Raw genomic sequence first — 12,279 nt, 5'->3', positions numbered from 1 at the left:
CTGCTGAAGTATGGGCTAGATGAGCAGGTAGTGGTATGGATTGAAAACTGGCTGAATGGTGAGGCCCAGAGAGTAGTGGTCAGTGGCACAAAGTTTAATGAGAGGCCAGTAGCTATTGATGTACCCCAGGGGTCAGTACTGGGGCCAGTCCTGTTCAACATTTTTATTAATGATCTGGATCTGTTGAGGATACCATCGGCACATTTACAGATTAAACTGGAACTAGTGGCTGCCATCCAGAGAGACCTGGACAAGCTGGAGAAATGGGCTGACAGGATCCCCATGCAGTTCAACAAAGAGAAGTGCAAAGTCCTGCGCCAGGGGAGGAGCAGCCATGTGCACCAGTACATACTGGGGGCTAGCTGTCTGGAAAGCAGATTGGCAGAAAAGGACCAAAGTGGTCATCAAATTGAAAATGAGCCAGCAATCTGCCCTTGCTGCAAAAAAGGCTGATGGTATCCTGGCTGCATTAGGTCAAGTACTGCCAGCAAGTCAAGGGGAGTGATCCTTCCTCTCTGCTCTGCTCGGCAGCTGTGAGGCCACACCTGGAGTACTGTGTCCAGTCCTGGACTCCCAAGTTCAGGAGAGACATGGACATACCAGAGAGAGTCCAACGAAGGGCCATGAAGATGGTTAACAGACTGGAGGATCTCTCTTATGAGGAAAGGCTGCGAAAGCTGGGACTGCTTAACCAGAAGGGAAAGCTCAGGGGGGAATCTCATATTAAAATATAAATATCTCTGTATAAATATTTGAAGAGAGTGTGCAAAGAAGACAGAGGCAGTTGACATCATAGTCCAGATTCAAGCTGATTCTTGGTGGACTTTTTTTTTTTTGACTCTTAGACTGCTGAGATGGGTTTGGGTTTTTCACTTCTGTGTTATTTTTTTCTGTCATAGAGAAATTAAAAAACATTCAGAGACTATTCCTTTGCAGGACAAGTCTTCTCTTGTCTAAAGACTTTGTCTTTTAGAAACACTACGTGTTGTTCGTCAAGTACTTGGTAATCATTACAGCTCACCAAGACACATATGGCATTGTTTAATAGCATCGGCAAATATTCCTTTGTTAAACATCTGCTATGACTCAATATACCTCCACTGCTGAAAAGTTGCAGTTGTATTTATGTAATTCTGCATCTTTTCACCACCAAAGATGTTGTAGTTTGTAGCTGCCTTGCTAAATCTCACATCAACACAGATTTACTTTCTCCAGGACAAATTCTAGATGTGACAGACCTCTTCAATCATTACTCAGGAAGTGCTTTTCCATTTTTTTTTCATACTGTGATAGCTGAAATGTTACCTCAATCTTTTTGTATCTCCCTCTTGTCACAAGAGACCTTTCTAATGAAATCCTTGGAATTTATGAGAAGCAAATACGTTATGAAGAGGGACCTATTTCTTCATAGCATGATATCCCTTCTTTCAGTGGGGAAATCCCTAGGAACATTGTAAAACTCTGGTGTTCCCAGTCTTAAATAGGGGTGTTGTGTGTCTTTGGAACTTAAAGCTGTTCACCTGGCTTGCAGGCTTTTTATTCTATGCCTCTTATATATATAGGCAATGAAACAAATACACTTATTAAAGTAGTTATGTTTCTTTTTGCAATAACACTACATATTTTGGTTTTCAGCAGTAGATCATACCATTAGTCCCTATCTCTGCTCATGCAGAAAGTCCTAACTGACGAGTTGAATTTTAAATGGGTGGTTATCCACAAAAGGACTGCAAATAGTTCAGTACTGCATATTGAACTCCGAAGGTAAAAAGATAACTACTTTAGATTGAGTCAAGATTTTAGACTGGGCCAAACATTATTCTCAGCGGTCTGAATCTAATATTGGTGTGAGATGCTCTCTTCATTATCTGCATTCAGTATTTGAATAGGCCAGCCTTGACATCTGACTTCATGCTTCTGTTAATTTGTATTCTCCATGACCATGGAAAACACAGTTTATTTCATTTTTCCATGTATTGGCATTGTATGTACTGAAAGGTTACTATCTTGTCTTCTCCTGAACATCTTTTCTATAGGCTAAATAACCATAATGCTTCTACTGTTTCCTAACAAAGTCTAATTTCAAGGCATCCATTCATTTTGGTTCTTCTCTGTTCTTCCTGCTTGTATTGTTCTTGAAATGCAGTGCCTAACAATGGGGAACTGCCAAGGCTGAAACAGAATCTATCAGTTCAATTTGTTCAAAACAAACAAACAAACAACTCATGCTTACTGTGTGATAAGTGATCATGCTATCTGCTGTCATGACATTATTTACAAGTTAGGACCTAATGCATTTACTGCTGCTGTTATGGTATGTCTGAAATTTATTAGAAGGAGCTGTTTAAGTTAGCTCAGCAGAATACTGTGGTCACATCTGCAGTCTCTCCCACAAATGACATCTCATCTACCACTGCTTGTTTTATTTCCCTCTTTTCTCTACCTCTCTCCAAATATGCTCTTCTAGTTACTTTGCTCTGATAAAAACCTAAGCAACTTTCTCTCCATTCTTACTCAAGTATGCATAGATAAACACAGTATCAAGCATTAGGTTGTTTTGTTATCCAGAAGCAGTAGCGAGATATTCATAGGACTCTGAGATGGCGGTAGAGTTGGAAGGTACGCTAATATGAAGTAATGGCCTATCATCAGTTGAATATAAGTGTTTTCTTTGGTGAGAAGGGTAAGAAGAGGAACAGTTTTACCCTTTGGTGATAAACAGTAGTGCTCAGAGTCATCAGTTCAATAGAGGTGGCAGGAATGTGCCTCTAATCACAGCAAGTTTTCACAGGTGCTATTAATATCATTGTCTGAGTTAACAGTCACTACTTTCCACCGGCTTTTCTTTTTTTTTTTTCACATGCTGAAATGGCTGGCACAGTGACTATATTGCTTTCCCTGCCCCTGTGTAGATTCATGTACATTTTGCTCAGCTTAGCCTGTGCTTTCTATACTGTTACTAAAAAACTGCTTCCGATATACTGTTTTTTCCTAAGTTATTGTAGTACATTTCAAATTGACTAAAAGCTGGATAGTAGTACATAAATAGTTAGCCATTAGGAATATTTTTCTAGTGAGGATGTTTCTAGGGACATTCTCCCACTGAATATTCTTGCCACAATTTTTCAATATCTTTTCATGATAAGAGTAATGCAAACAAATAATTGTATGTGTAGAGTTTTCAAAAGGCGTAGGATCCAAGAGCTGAAGCTAAACAAATTCATGTCAGAGACATCTTTCCAAACTGTGCCATTTAAGTAGAACTTGTAATGCTGTTCTGGAGGTGTTGAAATTGTTCTGTATTGTAGAGGTAACTCACTGCAGGTGATGATAGCAGTTCTATCTGGTCTTGGCCCATCTATTAAAAATCTAAAATTTCAGCATGAATTTTTTGACATACATTGATAGATGCAAAGCTGCTAATTTACCAAGGCCAAGGCAGAGCTTTTAGTTTTCTTCAGGGTTTCTTTTTTTGCAATTACCTTAGACTCCACCTGTATTATTTCTCTTATTTATACTATGCCTTCCTATTTTGACTGGGGCCTTTATTCAAAGTCAGAGTCTCTGAATTTTACTGTTAAATTTCAGCATGTTTTCTCACTGTCTTTTGTCAATGTCATTGCTGAAAATCATTCAAGCCATATTGCCTCCATTACTTCACACTCCCATCAAATCCTATTTTGATGATTCCAGTATCCACTTTTTCAGTTTAGACATACCTCATCTTAGAATTCATTTAGAATACCTCTGTAGAAGTTTTTTCCTGGCTCATTGCTTTCAGATCCACCCCCATCTCTTCATACTCTACTGCATCAAATGCAATTAGATGTCATCTTTAATATTCTTTTCTGTCTATTTCATGTCTTACTAGTCACATTCTAAAATATTAAGATATTGATCTTTTCCCACCTTCATATGAAAAATGAGAATAGCCTTGATTGCTTATTTTTCAGATTCTCCAGGCAGCATCTTTTCTCTTTTCTTCCTCTAAACTTTACAAAAGGAAGAAATCCTTTTTATAAATCTAACAGAGCTGTCTTGCAGTCCTTCTTAAAGCTTTTAGTTCTCTTGATTACAGGATATTGGTCAGCTAGTTGATAATACTGTTTTTATAGTATTTCCCTGTTGCATAAGTTATTGTAGGGCATGGTAGCTCTTTTTGTTAAATGTTTGTGCAGTGCCTCAGCAGATGAATAATGTTATCTCCTAATTAAGAAGATGCTTTTGCAGAAATGTAGTGAATATTGACAATGAGTTAATTGATGTGTGTGCTAGCAACTAGCTACTAAAACCAATTTTATGTCATTGGCATCTGCCAAGTATGCCTTCTTGGAAAAGATGCTTCCTATAGGCTTAGCAGGAACTTTCTCCGAGTTACTCATTTAACTAATGAACATCAGGCTCTAAATAAAGATATTACAGGTTTATGTTCTGGAAGCACATTTTTTAGAGACATGAAGAACAACAATGGAAATTAAAGTCATTTTGTCCTGTCAGTAAATTGTATGACTAATCAAACTGGAGAGGAAATACTAAGCCTGTTATTTGTCTTCTGTATTATCAATGAAGGAAAAGCGACAGGAAACTGCGCATATATGGTTTTGCTTAGTGTTCATGAAAAGACAGGAAATCTGTCTACACTAAATATATTGTTAAAGAGATTGTAAGTTTGTAAAAGTTAAAACACTTGTGTGTCAGGTGGAGGAGTTGACTTGCTTTTAGCTCCAAAATATAAAGTATGTTCTAAAGACTGCTTTAGACAGTATTTGAAATTCTTAATGTTGGTGGAAGGAGGTGGAGGGAGGATTGATATCCTTCTTTCATAGGAACCTTAGCAAAGTTGCTGGTGAGCATGGAGGCAGAGTCGTTAACATAACAAGTTTTCTTTTCGTGTTCAAATCTTAATGATATTCATAAAGTGAACAAGTGAAAATAAATGAGAAGTTAATGCATTATCTTTTTTTATGACATAAAGCTTTTCTTAGATGAAGTGGGTGGGGCAAGGAAATTTCAGTCTTTATAGTTCTTGGAGATAAATCAGAATTTGTAACTATTTCCAATTGATCCTACTATCTCAGGTTTTCAAGATCAAAGCAGTGCAGCTGGCAGGAAAACTTCTTCCAGCCTTCAACACGCCTACAGGTATACCATGGGCCATGGTGAATCTGAAAAGGTAATGAATTTTCTTTTTTGTTCTCTGTGTTTCTCCCCTTCCCCCAACTTAGAATTAGTAATGGCATATGTCAGTTCTTCTAAGTAGTGCAATTTCAGAAAATGATGACAAATTGGTATTTCTGGAACTTAAGAATAATGTTAGTAGAGTTCAGAGCATCCTACCTCATTAACTGCAATACTTTGTGACCATTAATTTTTTTCCCTGATTCTGCAGTAAGAATTCAACATGTCATTAGAACATGCTGAGTTTATTATGCCATATGTTGTCCTAGAACTTAATCATTAGTTCTTTAGTCATCACATTCCTATTAAAAAACAAAAATGTTTACAGGCCGTGTTTGAATTTACTGTTTTTTATGCACTTTGCGAGCTGTATGTTACTTTCAGAAATCTCAAAATGTTTGAGAAAGTATTAGGATGCTGAAGATACTCATTCACGAAGATTCATTTTACAGTTTGGCTTAGGTATAAAGGCTAGTGTGCTGAAGACCACTATGGTCAGTTGAGATGGATAGGCTCCTTTGATGGCTGTTCAGCTGTATACTGAACTTAGATGGTCTGAATTGCCTTGTGGAAGAAAATTGCCTTGTCTAATTTATCTTGCATTGCTTGTTTAATGCTGGGTTTTCCCTCAAATTTTGAAAGCATTTTTTGACACAAGGCATTTTTTCTATTTTTATCATTGTGATGCCAGAATTTTCCTGTTAATGCATTCACTGTCTCAGTCTCTTGGTAATGTACAGAGCCAGCTGGCATCACGGCAGAAAATACAGTGACTGACATGCAAGGAGGCAGTGACAGTAGCCTGTGTATGTGTGAATGCTTATCATGAGGCTAACACACACGTAAAAGACAAGGCCTGAAAGACAGATATGAAAAATTAGCAACTTGTGTTTTATTAGATTTTGTATTTTTCATGAAACACTTCATTTTCTCTCGCTATGAGAGCTGAGCCAAAAACAACAAAAAAAATATCAAAAAACAAACAAACAAACAAACAAAAAACACAGCTTTTGTCTCTATACAGTCTGTGAACAGTGGTTACTGTATTTTTAAAGGTGTTCTGTCTCAGGCGAAGCTACAATTGCTGTAAATGAAAAAACATTACTGATATTTTTCATTTACATTTTTCCTTTTTCTAATTTATAATAATAATAAAAAAAATAATCTCTCCATCATATTTGAAAAGTCCTGGCAGTTAGGCGAAGTCACTGGTGACTGGAAAAAGGGAAACGTCACTCCCAGTTTTAAAAAGGAGGTGCCAGGGAACTGCAGACCAGTGAGCCTCACCTCTGTTCTTGGGAAAATCATGGAAAAGATCCTCCTGGAGGCAATGTCAAGGCACATGCGAGACAAGGAGGTGATCTGAAACAGCCAGCATGGCTTCACCAAGGGCAAATTGTGCCTGACCAATCTGGTGGCCTTCTGTGATGGAGTAACTGCATCAGTTAACAAGGGAAGACCAACCATTGTCATCTACCTGGACTTCTGCAAGGACTTTGACATGGTCCCATATGACATCCTGGTCTCCAAATTGGAAAGAGATGGATTTGAAGGGTGGACTATTCAGTGGATAAGGAATTGGCTTGAAGGCCGCACCCAGAAAGTGGTGGTGTACTGGCTCTACATCCAAGTGGAAGCCAGTGACAAGTGGTGTTTCTTAGGGTTCTGTCCTGGGACCGGTACTGTTTAATATCTTTATCAGTCACATAGATGATGGGATCATGTGTGCCCTCAGCAAGTTTGCATATAACACTAAGCTGAGTGGTGCAGTTGATATAACAGAAGGAAGGGATACTATCCAAAGGGACCTGGACAAGCTTGAGAATTGGGCCCATGTGAACCTAATGAGGTTCAGCAAGTGTGAGTGCAAAGTGTTGCACATGGGTTGGGGCAATCCCAGATATGAGTACAGACTGGAAGAACACATTGAGAGCAGCCCTGCAGAGAAAGACTGGGGAGTTCTAGTGGATGAAAAGCTTGATATGAGCCGGCAGTGCACTCTTGCAGCCCAGAAAGCCAACTGTATCCTGGGCTGCATCAACAGAGAGGTGGCCAGCAAATTGAGAGAGGTGATTGTCCCCCTCTGCTCTGCCTTTGTGAGGCCTCACTTAGAGTGCTGTGTCCAAATCTGGGGCTCCCAGCACAAGAAACATCTGGATCTGTCAGAAGGGGTCTGGAGGAGGACCGCAAAGATGATCAGAGGGCTGGAGCAACTCTCTTATGAAGAAGAAAGGCTGAGAGAGCTGGGGATGTTCAACCTGAAGAAGAGAAGGCTCAGGGAAGACCTCACTGCAGCTTTTCAATACTTGACGGGGACTTATGAAGAAGATGAAGAACAACTTTTTGGTCAATCAGGACAAGGGGGAATAGTTTTAAACTAAACGATGGTAGAATTAGATTAAATATAAGAAAGAAATTCTTCACTCAAAGGGGGGTGAGGCACTGGAACAGGTTTTCCAGATAAGTTGTGGAAGCCCCATCCCTGGAGGTGTTCAAGACCAAGCTGGACGAGGCTCTAGGCAGCCTCATCTAGTGGGTGGCATCCCTGCCTGTGGCTGGGGGGCTGGAACTAGATGATCTTTAAGGCTCCTTCCAACCCAAACCATTCTGTGATTCTATGATAAGTAAGAAGACATTCCTAATTGTAGTTTTACTGATAACTGAAGTCTTGTATGAAAGACAGTAGAAGAAATCTCCAGGAAAATATGTCTAACTTAATAAATTAAAGGACCCAGTCCTGGAATCTGGTGAAAACTCACAGATCAAACCAGAGGTAATTTAGGAGTTAAGACTTAACAAGATCATATCTCTTACAGTGCAAAAGATCTTTGGCATGATAAATTCTGATGGTTCCTTATGTGAATCTGAGAAATTCATAATATTCTGCCTAGCATAAACACACAATTTTCCTAAGTAGAGAGAAATAGGGCCCACTCCCATCTTGCTCAAGGGTCTAATACTTACTTTAAGCACATCCCACACAAGTAAAGAGAAGACAGCAAATGTCTGACAGAAGAAGGAAGCTGATGCTGCCACACTTAGAAGTATACTTGTCTCATCTGATAATTGCGTTTGTTTCTTGTTCTTAGGAATACGGAATGAATAAAAAACAGTTGAGAGATTGGACCCAGTGTTAAGACATTGAAATATACAATATCTTGATACACAAAAGTATAATCACAAGACTTTTTATCGATGACATTATGGTATTTTTTTTTGAAAATTAATCCACCAAATTACCAACCAATCTACCAAACCACAACTTCCGTAATCTTAAGTACAGATTAATATTTTGCTCTTACCTCTTTAATTTGGTAGTTGTTACTAGTACTGTGCACAGTAATTCTGAATTTTTTGTTCTTTTTTTCCTGATTTTCGCATGTATTTCTTGAAAATCAGTGGAGTGGGTCGAAACTGGGGCTGGGCTTCGGCAGGAAGCAGCATCCTTGCTGAGTTTGGTACTCTACATATGGAATTTGTCCACCTCAGCTATTTGACAGGGGACCCTGTGTATTACAACAAGGTAGGTCTCAAATTATTTTTTTTTTAATCATACAGTTGTCTTTTTTACTGTTTCAGCATAAATTACATTAAAGGAAAGTGCCTCCCATATTGCATTTTGTAATGGATTACGTTCTATCTGCATTCTTGCTAGCAAGTAAAATCTTTTGTACATGTATTTCTATTACCAAATAGGTGACTTTTTAGAATTTGTGACAACAGAAGATTTTTTATTTGTTTCAACATGCATTTAAAAATCACATTTTTAAAAGATGTTTATGTATCAAACCTTTAAAAACAAAACAGAAGGACCTCAAGAAAGCTTCCAGGATCAGATTAAGAAAGCTTCTGAAAAAAAAATCTAGATTTATCAATATGCAGAGAGTTGGTGAAAGTTGTTAGTGGTGATACTGATTCTTGATTTAATTTAGGTCATGCACATTCGGAAGTTACTTCAAAAAATGGATCGTCCTAATGGACTTTATCCAAATTATTTGAATCCAAGAACAGGCCGATGGGGTCAGCGTAAGTATTCTTATTTTATTCATACGTAATTAAAGCTCTGCTTCTTTCTTTGGTGCTGAGTTGGAGATCAGAAAATTTATTCTCAAGGGCATGAGCAGCACTGCTTGAAAATATGAAATCTAAAAGAATTACTTAGAATTTAGATTTCCCGAAACCAACTTCTGCCAATCATTCTCTCAGAAATCATTTGACTCATTTTTATGGTATGTTCTGAAGGCAGCTTCCTACCAAATCCAGTGCATATCTTTTACTTCTGTCAGTCAGTAAAATCTTTGGTAATAAAGAACGAGACAGAAAAACAGTTCCTCGTTTTGATTTTGTTCCTGTTTTTTATCTGCAGCCATCTGGTTAGTGGATTACTGTTTGCAGGAGTAGTGTAAGATACTGTTTATAGGTGACTAATTATGCATGTTTGTTCTGGTTAAATTTGAAGTCTTACATCTGGTTAAATATACTTATTATATTTAATATAATATATATTTCACCTGGGAAAAGTGTATTTACATATATATATATACGCACATATATACTTTCACCTGGTATTAGGGACTGCAATTTTTAAGGATCATTGTTCTTCTTACTGACATGTGAAATGACATAGAATCATAGAATACCCTGAGTTAGAAGGGACTCACAGGGATGATTAAGTCCAACTCCTGGCTCCAAAAAGAACTACCTAAAAATCAAACCATGTATCTGAAAGCATTGTCCAAATGCTTCTTCAACATTGCTTCTAGCAGGCTTGGTGCCATTACCATTGCCCTAGGGAATCTATTGCAGTGACGGACCACCCTCAGTGAAGAACCTTTTCCTAATATCCAACCTGAACATTTTCTGATGCAGCTTTATGCTGTTCCTTCAGATCCTATTACAGGTAACCAGCACCTCCCCTTTTCTCCTTGTTGTGAAGAAACTACAGCTTCCTGAACATTTCTGTAGATCCTGCTGTTACCTGTGTGTGTCTCATTAAAACAAAGCAGAATAGCTTTGGGATGAAAATTTTAAAAATGTATTTTCTTTTGTTGACAATCTAAGTGGAGAGGGAAAACACGAAGACACACACACAACCCTGATTCCTTTTCTTGAAGTGGTTCTTCTAAGAAATGTTGAATGTTTTAGTGCTTTCATAGTGTATGTGATGAAGATAGTTCTTTTTCTTCAAGGCTTCTATTCCTTCATCTTTTACGAATGCAAGTTCATTTAGGAAAAACAAGAAAGATGGTCTATTTTTGTCCTGTTTGACATCATTGACAGGCTTTGGTGATTTCAGTGTTTGGCTGTAAATATCCAGCAGAACATGTTCTGGCTTGCAAATTGAGAATTTGCTTCTGACTTTGAGTCTGGAATATGAGGGAAATGAATGCAGCTGTCATTGCAGTGACTTTGAAAATAGTTGTCTAATTAGATCAGTAAGACCAAAATTCTCTTCAAAGAGTGCAAGTGAATAGGGCCACCTTTTGAGATGGGTGCCTGGATTAATGAGATAAATCCTTCAGACAAATTTAGGCTTACAAATGCATCTGAAAAAAAAAAGGGGGCAAGTACATACAAACATTCGTCTATAATTTATTAAAAAGTCAACTTGTTTGTTCTGCAATATTTTTTTTATATTGCTTTTTCTATTCCTAACCAATTGCTTTTACTACTTTCAACAAAGGTAGTATAATGTGGCATATTACCAGGATTCTACAGGGGCTTTTTATTGGTTTTAGTAATAATACTATTGCTATTAGCAACTCTGGAGAAGGAAATAATAAATAAACATACAGTGGAAGTTTTAACTTGACAAAGCTTGGTGAAGCTCTAACATAACCTTTTAAATGAATTTTGAAAGATTATACATTTGAAAGTAGAATTTAGTATTGCAGATTAAGACTTAAGTTTTTAAGATGAAAAGAACTACACCTTTATAGAGCACTTAATATTTTTGTGCTGCTTACTAACCACAAACGTACTTCCTGGAGTTTGTTTTGGATTTTTTTCCCCCAAGGCAAATAGGGCACCTAATGCTGATACAGAGCTTCTAGGAGTGTTTCTAACATTTCATCAATGTAGCATTTATAAACTTATCTTGGAAAGGTTTGTGAGGACAAGAGAGCAAGAATCCATAATCCTTTTTTTTTTTTTTTTTTTTTTACTTGCCACAAAACAGGATGGGACAATGAGAAACTGTCTTTGTTGTAGCCCTGAGAGATAACTCATTAGTGAATTCATTTGCAGAAATTTAAGAATGTGAGTTAGAGTAACAATGCATAAATGCTGAAACATTGGCCTTATGAGCTGGAACAGCTGAGGCTTAGACAGAAATTCCTTCCTTCGGATTCCCTTGCAGAGGTCATATTCTGCATCACAAAAGTCAGTTAAGTAAGGGTGATACCCTCATGCACTAAATCTCACTTCCCTAGAGGACTCTTGTCAGAGTCCATGATATTGTTACTGACCTATTCATATTGTTGGTATTAAGGATGAAAAAAGCTTTTATATCTTCCTCAGAAGATAATTTCAAAGAACATTGTGTTTTGCTTGTTATATACTTTAGTACTGGAAATACAGAGACAGTGGAAAGAGCACCAAAGCATAACGTTTCTTTCAGCTTCTGGAAAAGCAGCCAAGCCTCCCTGTTCTTTTCTCTTTTTTTCTTCTTTTTTTTTTTTTGCCTGTGACCTTTAGTCTGATGCAACGTTTATCTTGTACAAACTACTTTCTACAGACAGTTTCTGAAAATTATTTCAGAACTCTATTGGCCTAGATAAATGTAACTCTTGGCTCTGACCTTTCTGGATTTCTTCCGTTTTGTTTGTTAGTTTGTTTGTTGTTTAGTTTTGCTAGTTTTTTTGCTTTTTTGCTTTTTTCCTTTTAACATCTTTTCTCCTCCTCAGGCTTGGCTCAGTTCTAGTTAGGTTTTCTGTTAATCTGTACAGTGTTCCAACTAAGTCAAAAGTGGTGTGAAATAAGTAAAATAAATCCATCAAATAGACTATTGAGGAAGTATGGGATTTTGCTGAAACATAGCATCATTCTAGTGGTGGCTATGTTTTGTATTTCTGTACCAGTCATGCTGATAGTGGATGTACT

At 37.6% G+C, this 12,279-nt stretch overlaps 1 protein-coding gene across 2 annotated transcripts in view; it reads left to right on the top strand.

The window, feature by feature from the left end:
* Positions 1–12,279, top strand: part of MAN1A2 (mannosidase alpha class 1A member 2) — a 141,963-nt gene that overhangs the window by 85,573 nt on the left and 44,111 nt on the right. For both annotated transcript variants that reach the window (XM_083852256.1, XM_083852257.1), the window contains exons 6-8: positions 5,079–5,173; positions 8,578–8,701; positions 9,111–9,204. In XM_083852256.1, the coding sequence (XP_083708382.1) occupies positions 5,079–5,173; positions 8,578–8,701; positions 9,111–9,204 (313 nt within the window). The remainder of the gene's footprint in view (positions 1–5,078; positions 5,174–8,577; positions 8,702–9,110; positions 9,205–12,279) is intronic.

Source organism: Anser anser, assembly GCF_964211835.1.
Source record: "Anser anser genome assembly, chromosome: 1".
NCBI lineage: Eukaryota > Metazoa > Chordata > Aves > Anseriformes > Anatidae > Anser > Anser anser.
The sequence above is the reverse complement of the archived record's forward strand: the minus strand, read 5'-3'. Positions and strand labels throughout refer to the sequence as shown.